At 33.7% G+C, this 19482-nt stretch overlaps 2 protein-coding genes across 4 annotated transcripts; both read right to left on the reverse strand.

Moving 5' to 3' along the window:
• Nucleotides 1-6078: 6078 nt before the first annotated feature.
• On the reverse strand, nt 6079-12948 carry HCF101 (ATP binding protein). The gene is made up of 16 exons (XM_011010914.1): nt 12772-12948; nt 12540-12659; nt 12163-12305; nt 12026-12076; nt 11590-11745; nt 11029-11172; nt 10809-10951; nt 10517-10586; nt 10146-10241; nt 9749-9838; nt 9572-9625; nt 8994-9117; nt 8718-8842; nt 7203-7325; nt 6634-6702; nt 6079-6541 (listed from the first exon to the last, which is right to left on the reverse strand). The coding sequence occupies exons 1-16, from the start codon at nt 12839-12841 to the stop codon at nt 6536-6538; spliced, it is 1584 nt and encodes a 527-aa protein (XP_011009216.1). The 5' UTR covers nt 12842-12948; the 3' UTR covers nt 6079-6535.
• Nucleotides 12949-13958: 1010 nt separating this feature from the next.
• VRN5 (Fibronectin type III domain-containing protein) lies at nt 13959-19225 on the reverse strand. Of its 3 annotated transcripts, XM_011010915.1 has the most exons (5): nt 19001-19225; nt 18402-18469; nt 16494-17133; nt 15771-16081; nt 13959-15670 (listed from the first exon to the last, which is right to left on the reverse strand). In XM_011010915.1, the coding sequence occupies exons 2-5, from the start codon at nt 18430-18432 to the stop codon at nt 14484-14486; spliced, it is 2169 nt and encodes a 722-aa protein (XP_011009217.1). In that variant the 5' UTR covers nt 18433-18469; nt 19001-19225; the 3' UTR covers nt 13959-14483. The 3 variants fall into 3 exon arrangements, with proteins under 3 accessions (XP_011009217.1, XP_011009218.1, XP_011009219.1); XM_011010916.1 differs by lacking the exon at nt 18402-18469; XM_011010917.1 differs by lacking the exons at nt 18402-18469; nt 19001-19225 and adding an exon at nt 18261-18389.
• Nucleotides 19226-19482: the final 257 nt, after the last annotated feature.

The raw sequence follows: 19482 nt of genomic DNA on the forward strand, positions 1-19482 counted from the left end.
AAGGGTAAATCTTTCCAAGTCTCAAAAGGATAAGGATTGCCTCTTAGTGTTTAAGCGATGCACCCTAAAATTTAGTCATTTTTGTTATTATATTTATTCAAGCAAGAACAAAAATAAAATGTTAAATATCATTTTCATAACAAAAAAAAATCTCTTGATTATAAACAATAATAAGACACAAAAAAAAGTATGCTTCGTTACAAGATGTGATAAAATCCCAAAACATATGTAAAACATGTTTAAGAAAGACAACGTTAAAAATGAAAATTTTCAATAACAAAAAGAGTTAACAAGGCAACATCCCTTCTATTATCATCTCATTGAACATTTATGACTTAACATCTTGGCTTTTTACTAATCCTTCAGGAGCTTTATGAAGATTGCCAACAAAAAAACTAGTAGTTTGTGCAAGCCTTGTAATCAGTGATTGTAGTCATTACACAAATGATGTCAATGATGTTATAAAGAGCTTAGATATCTTAATAGCCTTTTTTAATTCTCAAGTAGTAAATCAATAGATGGTTTGACCATGAATTGGTGATACTTCTATCTAGGCCTATTTCTTAGAATCTTTTATAGCAATCACACCCTCTGATAATAAAAACTCAAGTGGAAGAAGAATCAAATTTGCCTTAAAAAGATCTTTCATGAGAAATCAATACAATGCAACATTCTTTTTTCCTAAAAAATAAACACCATGCATATCACTAGTTATTCCTAGAATCTCCTCAAGCATGGTATCGAATTTAGAAGTCATGGTTGTATGACCCTTTAAGATTTGACCAAAGGCAAATAATGTCATACTAGTTGTATATATACAATTTTTTATTGCAAGATCACCTTAAGATGACTTTGTAAGGCAGAGTTCATTAATTGTAGAATTAAAGTTATTTGAAAGTAGCTTCCATCCTATATTGCAATGATATAAAAACTTTATTTTTATCAATGCATTCAAGTAAGATTGGTTTTATGACCTACCATTACCACCATTTCTTGTTGGCATCCAAAAAGTCCCATTTTTTAATGCCTTAACATCAAATACCTAGCTTCTCAGAGTAATTTCTATCATCTTGTCAAATAGTTATAGAATTTAGATGGAATTCTTGAAGTTTTAGTTAAAGTACTAGTTATGTTAGCATTTGGTACATCTGCAACACTTGAGCCTAACAATGTAATGCATTGGATATAACATGATTTGGAGGTTAAATCTTTTGCATAACTTGATAATATGCTTAGATTCTTATTAGGGAAGATCAAAGTTCATGATCTAACTCGCTTATGAGCTGAGAAACTTCCTTATTCAAGTCCTCACAATGCTTCTAGAATACCTCAATAATTTTGAGTTGAAGATTTAGAACCCTTCACTAGCACACCAAAGTTTTATATTAAACAAATATCTTAGAATAAAAAAGAACATTACACTTAAAATCACAAGGTTAGTCTCTTTATGCTTAATGTGTTTCATCATGAGTTTGTTTTATAAACTTTGAAAAGGAATTGGATTATCAGGGATCTAAATTTTATTTGCAAACTAAACTAGATAAATATACAAATATGTAATTATTCATATTACACATTAGATGTGGAGTGGTGATAATATAAAAAGAAACCATAACAAAAAGTCCTAACTATTACATGCATCAGGGTAAGTTTGTTACCTAGTTACAAGGTCCATCACTACTCAGTGATTGCCTATAATAGGTTAACATGAGGCCTATAAGAAGTTTGGAATTAAAGGTTGTGACTAGTATCAGGTCGGCATACCAACCACTACCAAGTAAATAGTTAGAAGATAGTTTAATGATTTTTAGAGTTTTACCTACGTTAAAAGCCACTAAGATATCATAACTTCCCCTCCTAATCTAAAGTTAAGATGTGTGCTCTCAAATGATATTGGGTGAAGGTATAAATCCAATGACATAATGAAATAAACATGCAAGCTAAAAATTAAAGTAGAAAGTTAATTTGATGATTATGATTGAGTTAAAGAGTCATTAGAGATCCAAAAAATTAAAATTTAAAAAGAGAACAAGTTAGGTCTATTATATATATATATATATATATATCACATTACACATAACATTGCATGTTTAATATATAGTCTTTAGATGGCGTATGAGCCTTTCTCTATCATCTGATTTGTGTCTTCCATGATGTTAGTTTCTTATCAACTTGGATAATCCTCATATATGACTATATCATTAAAATCATCCTTATATGACTATAACAACCTATTAATCTTTTATCTTTTTTCTCTCATTTTTAATTTTTATGATTGTTTCTTCTTTCTATCTTTCTTTTTCTTCCCTTTTCTTTTTGGGTTTTTAGATCGGTTAGGCCAACAATCTTAAACTTGGTTAAGCTTTTTTTATTCTTTAATCCTCCCTCTCATTCTCTATTTTTTTTTTGGCCTAGTTAGGCCCTGTTTATTTTCTCTTTCTCCTCTTTTTATTTCTTCTTCCCCTCCCCCTTTTCTTTTTTTAGGGCCTGGTTAGGCCTTTCATTTTTCTTTTTCTTTTTTAGGTTGGTTGAGCTGGTCTTTTCTCTCTCTCTCTTTTTCCCTTCATTATTTTATCTTTTCCTTTATTTTTTAGCCTGGTTAGGCTTCTTTTTATTTTGGCCTTGTCAAGTGGCTACCTTTCATAGTATTTACTCATTTCTTGACCCGTGTTATTCACATATCAAATCAATTTTAAAAATCTTTAAAAAGATAAAGACATTATAAAGCAAAAAATTTGATGCATGCCAGCTAAAACACATTCAAAATACTTAAATAATGACATGTTGGATGATATTTTTTTAAAAACAACATATTGAAACTATAACACATTGAATCAACGGACCAACTATAGTTAACATGCAAAATTTATCATATAGGGTATGAGATCGTGATAAAATCATGGAACTTATATCAAAATGTATTAGGAAGCCCAAATAAAATGAACCAAATATTAAAGGCCAAAGATGGGGAAAAAATTCAAGTTTAAAAAATTACTCAAAAATAACTTAAGTAAATCTATATTAGTGGCCAGTGCAATACCATAGGCTGAGTCAAAATTTTCCAAACATAAAAAGAAAAACACAAGGCTCGTAACATTTTGTTTTAAAGTCTTAGTCCATTTGATTTATTTTTCTTTGTTATTTTTCCAAATGGTTTTATTTCTTTGTTGACTTATAAGTTTGGCCTAAAACATGTATATATATGTGTGTAGTATCTATTCACACACTTTCACTTTTTAAATTCTTCTTCTTTGTCTAAGAGCTATTTCTCTGTCTTTCTATATTTTTCTGCATATTCTTTTTATTCAAGCTCTAAGTTAATTAATTAAGCAAGTTACTCTTATGTTTTTAGTAAGTTTCTTTCATTCTTTTCTAGTTGTTTCTTTGTCTTATTTCAAGTTTATTCCTTTACAATTAGTTTAATAAAATGTTAGGGTTCATCATGATAATTAGGGGGTTTGTTTAATTAATTTGTGTATGTGTAGTAATATATATAATATATGCATATGAACATGTATCGAGGTAGATTAAGAATAATTAGTATTTGATTTTGATTAATTGATGTATTTGTATAAAACCTAAATAATTTCAATGTTTGAAAGAAAATGGGGAATTATTTAAAAATTATATTGAAAGAATCATATTAGAATCATGGAAAATTTGTTTAGAAGTTAAAGATGGCAAAATTTAAGTTTGGTCCTTGAGTTTTTTAAAATTATTATTTTGCCCTTAAATTTTGAAAACAAATTATATTTTAGTCCCTAGATATAAATAATAGTTTTTAAATAGATTTTGATAGAAAATTGAGTTTATTTGTGGTGTACTTTCATTTTTTCATGGTTTTCTTTTGAAATGGGAATTGATGTTATTTTATGATAAAATATGTTTAAATATTTTAGAAGTCCTATACAACTCCTATATGATTGATGAATGTTCATATTTATCTTGATTTAATTATTGTTATATATTATGAGTAATAATACCTAATATGTTTATGAGAATAATAATAATAATAATAATAATAATGAATACTATTATATTTGGATTAATTGTGATTAAATGGTTATCTATTCTATCCAAATTATATGATCCTAATACAGTTTGTTGAGTTATATATGTCAAAATACATATACTAATAAGGCAATATTAGTCTATTTGCACAAAATAAAAATCTGTTAACCTTAGCTAGTTAGGAGTGATACTAACCTATGTGAAAGACCATCACATGGATCTGTTACAAATCTCATAGGCCTCGCTAGTTAGGAGTAATACTAACTTGTATGAAAAGCCTCATTGAATGAATTGCACTATAAATGGATTTCTATTTGTATATTTTTTATTATTTATTCTTCGAGTTATGGAAAATACATCCTCTCATCATTTTAACTTTTTTAGGTCTACATTATATGCTAATTGATCTTGTGTATTTTTTTAAGAATAAGTTTTTGTCTATAAATTGGTATGCCTAATATTTCTTTTTCATGCGGGTTTTATCATTTCTTTTTTATGTGGGTTTTATCATTTTAGATATTTAATTTGTAATATATTTTGTTATAGTGTATGTAGCTTAAGCTTTACAATTACAATGGGTTCTAAGTTAGCCTTCTACTTTGTGTGTGTATTCTCTAGTAATACAAGATGGTGTTTTATCTTTATGTTGTTACGTTAAACTCTTTGTTTTGATAGAATTATATTCATGTTTAAGGCTTAACATAAATGAGGTAGTTGTAAGAGTGTCTTAACCTATATGTCAATCACGTGCTCGGATTTGGGCCATAACAAAAGAAGTATAAGTGATGATAGAACTTCTAAAAAAGTATAATAAATAAATAAATTCAGAAACTTGGGTAATTGAGTCAACTTGGTTTAATAAGTTTGTTTAATTTAATAATATAAAAAAGCAACTCTAATTTAATAATATAAAAAATTAAGCAAACTCGAATGAGTCTCTAAAACGTGACTTAATCTTTTAAAATTATAACTCATGAAATATAAGACTTAGAGTCAATCAAGAAACTTAATTTTCAACAAATTTAATGTTGAAAAATAAAATTATAAAAAAATTAATCTAAAAAAAAATTTAATAATATAAAAAATTAAGCAAACTCGAATGAGTCTCTAAAACGTGACTTAATCTTTTAAAATTATAACTCATGAAATATAAGACTTAGAGTCAATCAAGAAACTTAATTTTCAACAAATTTAATGTTGAAAAATAAAATTATAAAAAAATTAATCTAAAAAAATTATCAAAGCAAAAAATTACAATAAAAAGAATAAAAATCAAATTTAAAAAAAATAGAGGGTGAAATTAAAAAAATAAATAAAAAGATCTCAAATAAAAAAATAAAAAAATAATAAGAATAAAATATAACAAACTAAAAAAATTAAATAAGGATGAAATTGAAAAAAAAATCTAATTTTAGAAATTAATTAAAATAAAGATAAAAAGAATAAAAAAGAAGAGACTAAATTTAAAGAAAAAAAACTTAAATGGATTATGTGCAAGTTTGGAGGGCAAAGCACAAATTTCAAAAGTGAGAAAATAAAAAACAAATTAATGTCAAATCAGAGATTCATTAACCAATTAAATTGTTTTTAAAAAAAACACTGAAAAAAATTGAATGAAACAATAAAATAATAATTTTGATCATTAGATTATTTTTTATTATTAGATTATGTGGCATATGCCACCTAAAGGTGGTAAAGCCACAAATATAATCAAAGACTTTTTTTATTTTTTATCAAAGTCACGCTTTGTTTTTAGAACCAAATAATTATTATGAAAAACTATTAGAAAATAACAAATAAATATTTATATTCAAGTTTTAAGAATTTTGATTTTAATGGTAATAACATCGTATATTTAAAAAAGCTAAATATAAAACAAGTTCCTCAACCATAGTTAAGTATTTATTTACTTTTAAATACAATCAAGTAATTTAACTATACATAAAAATTGTAAAAACACAATATTGTTTCCTCACAATTAAAAAATAACAAATAAACTACATAGATATTAGCTTATTTGATTATTATTTTTTTGTGAAGGGCGTTTTGCTGTTTCAATCCACGTCGAAACATAGCATCTGCACGCCACGCTCGTTAGGTTCTGTTAATAAAGACGCCTGGTGGTTGTATTGTAATGCAGATGGTTGTTTTACCATTCAACAGACTTGATTTCTTTGATATACAAACAGATGGTTCCAAGGAGAGCGGATAAGCAAACGAAACACGTCCAGGCCAACTCATATAGTCAAAACTGACGATATAAAAGGGAAATCTAACTGGAATCGGATGCTTTTGATAGTGTTTCTACTACAACATTTGGGCTGTACAACTGTCCCTGAGAATCACTCGAGAGGGTGAGGCAAACAGGCCAGAGACAATGCACTTCGAGAGCTTCTACCAGCTCCAGGACGATATTTCACCCGAGGGTAACTGAGTTTAGGAAGATTTGTGGTGCTGTCTTCTTCTTCTTTTTCTTTCTATCTTTTCTGGTTCATGCAGTCTTTATTCAACTGCACCAACCAAATCATGCCTGCAGAAGCCCAGAGGATGCAAACCTCATAAATTTTTCGACAAGGTGCTATGTAGAAAACAATTGGCATGTACAGAGAGGTGTTAACATACCCCAATTGGAGCCGGATCAGGAACATCAACCAATCGTTCCATGGTTTGTAAGTGATCATACGGAGCAATCTGCATGACATCAAGAGCAATAAATGACGACAATTTGAGCAAGAGACTGGAACACAGAAGGGCCCTTGCTAAAGTGGTTACTAAAATAGACCCATCCCTTATCAGAATAGAAAAAAAAACTGTTCATTTGATTTCTTTTTTCTCCTCGAAGTTAATGGTTATAGCATGGCAATTGAACCACCCACTACGCAGTCATAACTTACTCCGTTCTGATGAGAGGTGACAACTACAAAATATGGCTTGTGTTAGTAGGAATATAGGATGCCATATTCATGAACGGTTTATAATCACGGATTTGAACGTGGCCATGTATATTTAGGTAGCAATTTGATAATATTCTACCCCTAGAAGAATCCAAAAAATCATACAACAATCTAAAGGAGAGAACTTGCCTTGTGTGGTAACAGCACTTGTCAGAAACATATAATTCAGCAACAATCATAATAGTTTACCATAGAAATATTTATTTAACGAGTAAGATATGGAGGACATCAAGTCACCTGGCTAAATCCATCCGGCCATGTTATTTCAACAGCGTAGTTTCCCATAGGCCGAATTTCTTCAGGTTCAATATCTTCTGGAACATCAACATATTGCAGTTTTTGCTCCCCGGTCCATTCATCCTATTTCAAAGAGGGAGGGGAAAAAGACGGGGCCAAGGGAGTCAGCCAGCAAACAGCAGAAGAACAACATATTGAGATTATGTGTGAGTTTATGATAATAACAATTGAATTCGACCATAATAAGACTTTCTCAAGGCTAGTCTTCTTGCTAGAGTTTTTTTTTGGCACTCTAATCATTAGTCAAATTGTCTGATATAGAATTAGGATCCTTCTACTTTCCGTTCAATCTACTACTTTGTGTTTCAAGTCACCAGTTGCAAGCTTTTTGACTTTTATCTACTTTGTTTAGCAGAAACCTGTTTACTTCTGTTCTCACATTTCTTGGCGAGTGTTATGCGACAAGTTTCAAGATAAGAAATAATCAAATCATCACTGTATGTAGTGCTTCCTAGACAATCTGAATTGGAACGTTGAAATACTACTTTTTTCCTTCATCGACATTGGTTTTTGTTGATTTCTTTTGTCTGGTTTTCTTTCACCCCTTTCCTCTGCCTTTTCCCAATTTCATTGTATTTTGGGGATCAAAATAGATAGCTTTCTACTGTTTTCCAGTATTCTCGTTGAGTTTTGCTCCTATTGTGGACAGTACTGCTTCCACAATCACATCATGTTATCAAATGAACATGCACAGTATAAAAAAACCTAGGGGTGAAGGAAAAGAAATAAAAGGAACAACGATTTGGACTCTAGTTCTTCTCCAATTAAATCATGTCACCGAAGTTCCACTCTATTTTTTTAAAAAAAGTTTTCTTGGTCTTGGCTAACCATGTCACCGAAGTTCCACTCTATTTTTTAAAAAAAAGTTTTCTTGGTCTTGCTCCAATGAACGAGACACTCTTGGATTGAACGAGTTACTTTCTTGATTTTGATTTGACAGCTAAAATTTCAGCTTGTTTTGGAGCATGAAGAGATTATGGTTGCAGTAAAAAAAGTCATCACTCAGATGCATGAAGCTATCTTGTTTTTGACAGTTCTCTTTGTGCCTGTTTGGTGTTGCTGTATTTTTAAAGTAGCTTTTACCTTGTGGTAAACAACCAGTGCTTGGTTAAGATCTGTTTTGCTTCGAAACAAAAACACATGCTACTTTAAAAAGAAGGTGATTTTCTTTTAAAATAATGCAAAAACCTACTACTTTTAACCAAAAGCAAAGCAATTTGTTATGAAATCTACTATCTTCTCAAGTAAAATTAACGTCTTTATCATTGAACCAAGCAGTCGTTGGCTCCACTGATGTCTTTTTCAATAAATACCAGTGGTAGCTTTGTTTCAAAATATAATGGCTGTTCTATTCTTAATGGCAATGTACCATCATCGAGTCTGTTATCGTTGTAAATGTGGGCGTAGATGGTATTACGTAACTGGAAAAGATGAATTAGTTGCATAGTAACATACCACACTTTGGGCAGAGCGATCATTCCGTCTCACTGTTGCAGGATGCAAAAGGAACTCTTCCTCTGAATCCGGCACCTTCACCTTAATTGCCTTGATTGATTTATCATAGGTGACAGCTGTTGACACTAGAATGAACATAACATAAAAGGAATTTTATCTCCAGCAAGAAAGTATCGAAATTAAAGTTCCCAAATACTTAAGATTTCAATTTTGGTACAAAAGTTTTTTTGCTTTCTTGTACCAAAACACCAGAGTACAGAATATTTTTCAGTGTACCTTGTTGGCGAATCTTGGCACACTGTTGCACAACACAAATTCCAAGGTTCTGAAATATTTTTGCCACTTCACCTTGAGGATCAGCCGCCACTTCAGGCATCCCACCATCTCCAGAAGCAGATAGCTGCACAGATGATGAAGTGAAAAATTATAGTTTGCTTAATCATTTTTAGCATATGTTTTTAAATTTCTAATGGAGTAATAAAAGGCTATGACGAAGTTAAAGTGAAGCACTAAAAATCACGAACACTCTGACATTGAAACTATCTAATTTGTATGTAAAGATCTTATGGCTTGCTCATGCAGGACGGAATTTGTTCAATGATTGTAACCAAAATTAGATGCACAGAGGTCACAGTGCCTAGCATAACTAATTAAGAATACTTTTGGGAAAGGGAAATTATCCGAGATAAACAAGAGAATTTCAGCCCTGAGTGCAGCAACCTAGCAGGTTCACAATATGAAAGTAATCCCAGTCCAGTAATCTATCTAAAAGGATTACAAGAAAGAAGTTTAAAGCATGTAGCCAAGTAGATTTCAAGCATAACCAACGATAAGAACACTTATATAGGGCGTACAGTTGGTCTAATCGGAAGATCAAACAGATGAGGGATTCCAAACTGCTGGACAACCTGCAAATATGTAATAAGAAAACAGTGAAATATCTGCATCTGCTAAACATTATTGATCATGAATGAATTATCCGCATTGATATCATATTAATAGAAAATTAGATTTTTGGATAATGAGCATGCCTGAGAACCTGAACCTCTACCAAATGGGTAATAGCGTTTCCCATCGGCATCGAAGTGGCACATATTCTCTACTACAGCAACGCATGGCACCTGTACACTTGAATAGACAACTTGAATATGTAAAGGTAACAAGTAACATACATATTTTTTAGTTCTCTTACATATGTTCATGAGTATTTTCATCTCCATGCAGATAATTTCTACCTCCATGTATGTGAGTGTGTGTGTGTGTGTGTGTGTGTGTGTGTGTGTGTGTGTGTGTGTGTGTGTGTGTGTGTGTGTGTGTGTGTGTGTGTGTGTGTGTGTGTGTGTGTGTGTGTGTGTGTGTGTGTGTGTGTGTGTGTGTACATGTTGAAAAACAATTCCAGAGTGATTGTAATGAAGAAACGAGCCAAACCTTAAGCTTTGAAAACATGCGAACTCCTTTGGCAACATCGATGAATGCTAGCTTTTGGGGTGTGGTAACAATAACAGCAGCAGTTAATGGGACTACCTGAAAATATATTTTATTCAGCTGAATTGCCGAGATTAAGCATAGGAGATGCCTAGCAAAAGCACATTTCAGCAGTCTTTTCCTTTTCTTTCTACATATGCCTATAGATAATTATAACTCACATCAACAACAATTAAAAGCTAAAGCACATTCAACGGGTAATATCAGTTGGGCCATGAAGGTGCAAACACACATCATTTCTCAATAAATAAATAAATAAGTAAATAAAAAGAAAGACAGAGAAATGGAAACCGGGAGGGAGGGGGTGGCAAAACCTGGCATAAAGTTAGCTGTATATCACCAGTTCCTGGAGGCATGTCAATAACAAGGTAATCCAGCTCTCCCCTGCATTGAGATATATTTAAGATGTTAATCTGTGAAATTAATAAAATGAACTGAAAATTAAATTTGTAATTTCAATCGTAAAGTAGTTTATAGGGAAAAGTCGAAATGTGAACTGCTGTAGAACTGAAACCCACAAACATCTGAAACAGCAATATTATCAAACTCCTTTAATTTGTATTTCTGCTACACAAGTTCTGACTTTTATTTAGAGCCACAACATACCATTCAGTGGTGGTCAGTAGTTGATTGATGACCCCAGAAACCATTGGACCTCGCATTATTGCCCTCCCTTGTCCAGCAAATCCAAAAGATACCAACTTGACTCCCATGTATTCAGTTGGAATGATAGTTCTCTTCTCCGGATTCTGTAGAAGTTCTTATGCATTTGTAATTGCAGCATAATCAAATTGCTGTAGAAAAGAGTTCATTTCTAAAATACTACCATCTCCAGCAATCGGTTTTCCGGGGAAACCATTGTCGGTAAACTTGGGCCATAGACATCAGCATCAAAAATGCCTACTCTAGCACCCATACCAGCCAAAGTATATGCAAGATTTACTGCTACAGTCGATTTCCCAACGCCTCCCTGCACAACTTTTCACAAATAACAGTCATAGAAACGATATTGCACACATTAATTTTAGTTTCGGTAACCAAAGACAACATGGCGCAGCAGATGGCACGATCCGTGAAGCATGATTTCTTCTTTTCCCATCAAAAACCAAGGGGAAATGATAAACTTATTATGCAATCTCTTAGTAACTAAAGCACTTCGTATTCAGGATTGTGCACAAAAAATCGAAACTTAGAAACAATGTTATTGTAACGTACTATATATGAACAGGGTACCCAATATAATATCATTCCAATATGTTTGAGGCACATGAGGTGTCAGAGTCAAGTCTTTATTAACTTCTAGCAATTGTCAGAAGTAATAAAGAGCCAATCCTTACATAATCAAATACAAAGCAAGAAAAGCAGCCAAAGTTTATAGGAAGCTTACCTTGCAACTTGAAACTGCGATAATATTTGAAATTGTCTGCAACCCTTGGGGAAGTTGCCCTGCATAAACTGGTCTGGCAGGTTGTGCTGACATCGTCACTTTGACATTCTTGACCCATGGAAGCAAGGCCACCACCTCATTTGCCTTCTGCTCAAACTGTTGCAATCAAATCTTGTCATACTTACTACACCACAATTGCAAACCATCTACATTGACGATCTTATCAAAGACTCTACAGAGTTGAAAAGATTTCTATAGGATCAAAGAACAAAAGAAGATCACTGGAAACACAAAGTTTCCGAATCAAGTGCGTGGAGACCAATTAATACTAGGGACAGAAGTTACAAAGAAGAAAATAAATGGGATTTTGATTGTTACTCATCAAAAAGTCATCCACACATTTTCACTATCAACGAGTGATGATAGTGTCATTTACCATGTCTTTGACTGGACATGCTGGCGTTGTGAGCTCCAACCGAAATGAAACCTGACGTAAGATAGCAAACGTTTCAGCAACGACATTATACTTTTTATGCGTATCAAGGAAACTTTGGATCTCGTGTTCGAATCAACCTCTCCTTGAGCTTCATCAATATTGAGGTCTTTCACGAAACCACAAGAGACAATATCAGTTCCAAAGTCTGGATCAATAATCTGAGACAAGGCTTTCAGCACATCACTCTCAGCGTTCCTTGTTGATACTGCGGAACCGCCAGCTACATAACACCCAAAGGAATATTGTGTTAGATATAAACCAAAAATAATACCAGAAAAAAAAAAAGGACGACGCAAATGACTACAAAAACATTAAGCAAGATAAAGAAGTACACTTCAAACTCCAGCGCTGTACTGAATTAAGAAGGCAAACTGGACTACAAGGGCAAAAATCAAGATCGATGGCTTACAAAATGGAGTCTCTACATTATAATAATAAAAGAAAGAAAGATTACCTTGAACAGAAGAATTAAGAGCTCTGGTTTTCTTTAGGTAGAAGCATTTACGAGGTGGTAGTTTACAAGGCTGATTGTAAACAGATAAATGAAGCCATTTCTCTAGAGATGAGAGCAGCCCTGCAACAGAGACGGCGATCCAAACTTGGAACTCAAAAGCTACCTCAAAAACACTATAAAAGAAAATTATCTCAATGGAGTAGCGAAGATTGAAGTTAGTGTGTTACGTTACCTTCTTTTGGTCGCGTGTGTAAGCTTCGCAAGGAGAGGTTATGGCAGGTTGGAGCATAGAGAAGTTGCATTTTGAGTGGGGAGGATTGGAAGGGAGGGAGAAGGAAGTGATTCGTGTAGCAGAAAGCAAGAAGTGAGTGGGCGTTTTGAGCCTCACGTTCTCGTGGCTTAATGATGCGGATGGATGGATGGATATAAACAGCATAATCATACGAGTTTAAACACGCACAAGCATTATAAAGTTTATTTTTATTGAGCAAGAATTTTAAATTTAATAACTAATTAGGATTCACAAAATTAGTTTAGATTCTACTCTCCTTTTCTCATTTGAAGAGCACATTTATATGTTTTTTATGCCTCTTCTTTTATCCTTTTCTCATTTGAAGAGCACATTTATAAGTTTTTATGCCTTTTCTTTTTATTTTTATTTTGCACAAATTAAAAATATATACATCATATTCAGAATGTAGTGAGGCGTATTAAGGTAATTAATTTGGAAATTTTGAAATGTAAAAAAAATAATAGATTTTCAGAATTTTTTATTTAAAATTTAAAAATTTGACCAAATTCTTTATTTTATCTGAATTTTAAATTAAATTATGTATAAGCTATTCTAATATAATTTTATTAACTAGATAAATTAAAAAATATTAAAAAAATAATTAATTTCATTCTAGTTAACTCACTAAATTAACCTGTGATTCAAATTATAAATTTTATTTGATTAAATTAATTTGTATATTTTATTATATGATAAAAAATAAAAAAATAATTTATAATCAATTTAATATTAAAAAAATTCAACAAAAACCTATGCTGTAATGAAAAAAAAAATAATCCCAAAAAATAATAAATAAATAAATAAAGGAAGAAAAAAAATCTCAAAGGGCCAATAAAAAAAGCCCAGAACATAATATATAATTTAATGAGTCAATGCATTGGATAGATGGCCATGGTTGGTTTATATGCAGATTGGAAAAAAAACACTTTATTTGTACTGCGCTCGATAAATCTCCTGAGCTTTCCGGTCTAGCATTTCACAATTTGCCTACGGATCCATGCGTATAAATCTAGCTGCTCCGGCGGTATGCTTCCGAGGTCAGAAAGTACTATTGTTTCAACGTGTTTCACAGTGTATCAATTTCTATTTTAACTTCGATATGGGCATCTGACTAAACGGAACAATCATTTTGGAGATCGATCAGCCACGTTATATAAAGATTCGGGCAAGAGGAAGAGCAATCCAGTCTTGACTTCCAATCAACTAACAACTTTCAGAAAAATTCAACGTAGACTACAAGACTATAAATAAAATCCGCCATAAATTAGTGTACCCTTCTCTGATTTAAAGAAGGAGAGATAACAATAACAGCATCCGAGGAGATAGATGTCCTTCATAGCTACAGTGTACCGAGAATGTAATTAGAACAATTTAAAAGATGGCAGGCAAATCCCAGCATGAAGCCTTCCACCACACAAGGCCTCCCATGCATTGTCCTTGCCCTCCAATAAAAATGCAACCGTCTCCGCAATCAGCAACCAATCTTTTAGCCGGACAAACTTGCCCGTGATATAAATGAATCACTCCAGACAGTGATTGAGAAAAAAATGCCTATACAAAGAACGGCAAAACAATCAGAGGAAATTTATCGCACTGAAAAAATAATCATGAAGCAAATGGCGATCCTGTGTCTTGGAATCACCCGCCCTAATTTAATGCCACAGCTTGCCGCAAAAACCATTCCGTGGCCTCTTGCTGGATATGATATCCGAAAAGGAATCAACCAACTGTCCTGCCAAGCTACTGGGATCATCAATCAAAGTTTGGATGAAGGTGTTAACCACTCTACGTTCTTGTTCTGTTGATCTCAAGCTAAACCATGTCAGCAATTTCAATCTAAATTCCTGGTTTATGTGACCCTCGCATTCCAACCACCGGATTGTCTTCACACAGTACTCAAAATTCTCATCCAGGTAACCTGAACCACTGGACACATGGAATGGTGATCCATTTATCAACGTGCTATCACAGTCATGCAAGTCTTCATTTGCTTGTGCAGCCCTTTTCCTGCACAACTGGGAATCAACAGGAGGCACTTCCCCACTTGGCCCATGCATCCAGGTCTGGGAGTCACCACTACCATGAGATCTCGCTAAACCATTTTTCTCTACCTCATGAGAAGCAGCATCATCATCTGCCTCAATGGCCTGCTCCAAAGTGCACCCATTATCCTCATCGCGGGAGGACTCAAATGGAGGAGTCAGCTCTTCATTCAAGTCAGGCATGGAAACAACATTTAAGTCTAGCCCATGTGAAACAGATGGCACTGGATCTTCTGAAGTTTGAAGCTTGACCAGTTTACTTGCTCCACAGCATTTTTCAGTATCAGCACTGCAGAAACCTTCAAAGCAGCCTTGCTGTTGAGCCCCAGCCAGATGGAGGATCTTTCCAAGATCACGAACCTTGAATCCAGAAGAATTAACTCCAGTTGCAGTTTCAGAATCCCTGTTGTAGCTAGAAGTACATCCCCCAGTGATGATATTCTCTTTCTTACTATTCCTCGCAACTGAAGGATTGGGATTTTTGTGAATTATCTCTATGCTCTTGGTAAAACACTTTGCTTCAGAGTGACCCAAGTCACCAGCCTCTGTATAAGAAACAATCCGAAAAGTATACTCTGTACAAGGCTGTAGATTAGAGATCAAAATCCGCCTCTGAGATCTTGGAAACATGCAAATAGGTTCTTTTGCATGTGTCTCTTCTCTACTCTTGCAATACCATAGTTTATAGCCCTTAATATCAGCAGATGATGCAATAGACAATTCAATTAAAATAATTACAACAGATGAGGACTTCACTTCTTCAAATAAGAATCTGCAAGCAGCAGGAAGGGAATCCTCTGCGGAAAAGACAAACATTAGATTATCCATTTTAAGTTTTCAAGATCACAATTTCAAACAATAAGGATACCAATAGAGAATGCTATAATGAACCCTAACCTCTGCAAGTTGGGTTCGCACTAGAGATGGTTGTGAGCCATTCATCTGCCTTTTCAATTGCAAGAGAGCAAAGTTTCTGCACATCACCAGCAACAGAGAGTCTGCTGACAATGCCACGTGCCATCTTGGCAGAAACACCATCTACTGGACCCACTTCTATTTCAAGTTTGGCCTTGGCATCCTTGACAATTTCATGCAGTTCTTTAAACCTTGAAGTCCCATCAAGTAGCCTGTAGCTCAAGTATATCCTATAACAGAGCACATCAAGTCGACGAGCATCCTTTGCTATAAGTAGCTGCTTCTTCCAACTTCTGGCAGTATTAATCAAATCACAGCAAAACATCAGTCCAAGGATAAGAAACTATTCCAGTAATACAAAACCATTCCCACTTCACTTCCAGGCAGGTATAGTCTATAACAGAACCAGCAAAATTACCCTCTTGACAAGCCATTAGATCACTAAACCCAGTCTATATCATTATAATCATTTCCCAGCAATAAAGGCACATTAAGAAGCACTTTCTTCCATATAAATAAATATTTTTTAACAACACACAAATTTTTCATTAAATGATATAGGAGAAATTTGTTAAAAGCTACCACTGGAGAAAAATCTGTGCAGTTCAAGACATCAACCAAAAGTTGGAATAACTGATCAGATGGCTCACTGAAACCAAGTTGTTCAAGAATGTAGAAACCATAACAAGCTTGGAATTTACTTACCCGAGAATCCCTGAAACTTTACCACAAGATGCACAACAATAACTACCATCCAGCTGCATCAATTGGCCAAGGTCAACAACCCCCACCTTTTCACGTTGAAGGGCACATTCAATATGACAAGATAGCTCACAGGAGTCCCCCTGACCACTTTCAGATGTGCAAACCAACCAGAGACTAGGGTCTTTATTGTCATCAAATAAATGACAAATACAGCATGAGCACCTCTTGCAAAACGTGTCATCAATGGATAGAACAGCTCTACAAGCTGAATTTTTACATATCCATGAGTTTGAACATCCAAAATCAGGTGACTGCTCAGAAGCAGGTACAAGTCTCATAGGATTTTCCCCTTTTCTTTGTTGCTTCTTAGAAGAAGTTTGATTGTTGGGACTGGAAGAAGCTTTTTTGGTTTCCAGCTTCTTGGTAGTTTTGTTACCTGTCTTCATAAGTTCTGTCATTTTGCTTTTTGATGAAGCTGTCTGTTTCTTGTCCTTATCCAAGCAAGTTCTAAGAAGTTCCTTTTTGGGACCAGATTTTAGGAACTCTTGAAGGAGTTCTGGACTTCTTGAAGCATCATCTGAATTGCCATTTTTTTCCGGGGTGCTTTGCACACTGGAAGAAAGGCTTTGAACACCAGAAACTGGAAAGGAACAACAAACCAACCAGGAAAAGAAAAAAAAAAAAACCAGAGTTTTAGCAGAAAATAGAACACATTTTTTATAGTAAGTAGCTCATCTGATTGATGCATATAAACATGTTAGAAGCTGTCTAACTATATTTATAAAGTTTTACTAACAAGGCAGGTAATATGGTTCTTTCTTTCTTCATAGCTCAAGCCCACTTTAACTTTTTCAATATCTCTTCAACTGTTAGTGCCTTCGATTAGTTAAATCTCTCCTTTATCAAGGCATTTTTTCTAAATGCCACAATTGTTGCGTACCTCAATGCTCTTTCATACCAAAAAAAAGCCGCCTATATCTTTTAAACTTCACCTTCTTTGTCAGCTAATTATAACCACTCCACTGTTTTACAGATGAAAAATTATGTTAACATTGCACATGAATAGAATTGCAAAATGGGGAGCGAGTTAATCCTTCAAATAAAAGAGTATGAAACCAAGACAATGAGAACTAAGTATTAAGAGCCCTAAAATGCCTTTGAATGTCAGACAATGAAACACCTGACAAGGCTGTCATAGCTCTGAATTATAAGATGCAACAGAGAAATAAAACATAATTGTACCCAGCAAAAATGGTTTGGCTAGAGATTTTCTCAATATTTCTGAATCCATTGTAGTCCAAAAAAAAAAAACCCAAAAACTGTCTCCCAAACCAAATAGATAGATTACCAGCCACCTTGCACAGAATCACCCATTTCTTCATGCAGTTGGAAGCAATACATAACCCAGCCCACAGGAATTGAAAGAAATGTGTGAAACACATTAACATAAATTTGTTGTGGCATTCATGTTTCTTGGTAAAAACTAACTCCAATACGTACAACCCTACATATCTAATTGGAAAACAGTATCATATTATGGCTCAGAAAAACAAGAAGCAGCAGCATCAGCAAAGGGGATCCAGCTTAGAAACATTAAACTTTATTTCTCCTTCCCAGTGAACAAACAACTGAAAATAATGGGTAGGCAACAGGGTTTGCTACCGGTGAATGAAAACACAATAAAAGAAATCAACAGGAATATCAGCCAATAATGAGTACAATCTGATTGACAAATCAAGTAGACAATGTCATCATCAAAGTAAAGACCTATTAAGAATCCCCACAACCGCTATGAGAAATGGCAAGGGTAAGTCATGACACTGCTCCTAGCTGCTGGATTCTTAACTGAGCATAGAAAGGAAAAATAGAGATCTCAACTGGTATATAGAAATGGATAAAAGAGCATACCTTTAGCAAGGAATGTATCCTCTAAGTCCATTTTAAACAGGTCGGCAAACTAATTTTAGCTGCCTTACCTGTCACCATAAATTCAAACACCAAAATGACTTTAAATTTACTTAATTTTTTTTTTAAGTCCTTCTCAATTTTTTTTAAGCAACGAAATAAATTGCATTAACCTAAAAAACCAAAAATTCCAATGTATAGCAACTGCTTTGCAAACCAAATTTTGTAAGAAAAATGCTATCACTCTCTACAACAACAACAACAACAATAGTATCTTTGAAGATTACAAAAAAAAACTTTCAGCACATTGAATAATACTCAACACATAAGCAGAAACAACAGAAGAAAAAATAAATTACTATAAACTAAACTTATCGAAAAGGCTGAATTGCAGAGTAAATAGTGTGTAGATGTCCGTACATTGTCCTAAATTTTTTTAAAATAGAGAAAAAGAGCTAAATAATTCTCAGTCAGGAAAAATCAACACGTAATTTTGAGAAAACAAAAGAACAGTAACGGATCTGAGACAACAAACAATCAAAACCAAAATTCGAAAGCAAAGGGAAAGGGGGGTGGGGAGAGAGCACGTTGTTACTTAGTACCTGTTGATAATGGGCGAGGAATCTAGGGTTTTTCAATGTAGCCAAATCAAGAGAATTGGTTTATGAGAGAAGACACGAATCCAAGGCGAACGAGAGAGAGAGACAGAGAGAGAGGAAATCTCTTTTCTTCGAGTTTATTTATTACGTTAGTTTCTTAGTTAGAGCCTTGAGGGAGATTTGTTCACGTTTCAGAGACAGGAGGAGAAGTTAGTCACGCTCGGTTAATACGCGTAGAAGCAGTTGGATCCGTTTCAGAGAAGTGCTGGCTGTACCCAGCAGAAAAGGTACGTCAAGCACTGCGCCACTTGATTCAATTTGAGCGCGTGGCCTTCGTTTCTTACATATATATATATATATTACGTAGATGAAGTTATAACTTTTTATTTATTTATTTTAAAACATGATTATTTATTTTTCATATAAAAACACTCAATCCCTCCATCTCAGATTAATATCTTATATTCCGCAGCTTACGAACGGAA

This window comes from Populus euphratica, unplaced genomic scaffold, assembly GCF_000495115.2.
Source record: "Populus euphratica unplaced genomic scaffold, PopEup_1.0 scaffold520.1, whole genome shotgun sequence".
Taxonomy (NCBI): domain Eukaryota; kingdom Viridiplantae; phylum Streptophyta; class Magnoliopsida; order Malpighiales; family Salicaceae; genus Populus; species Populus euphratica.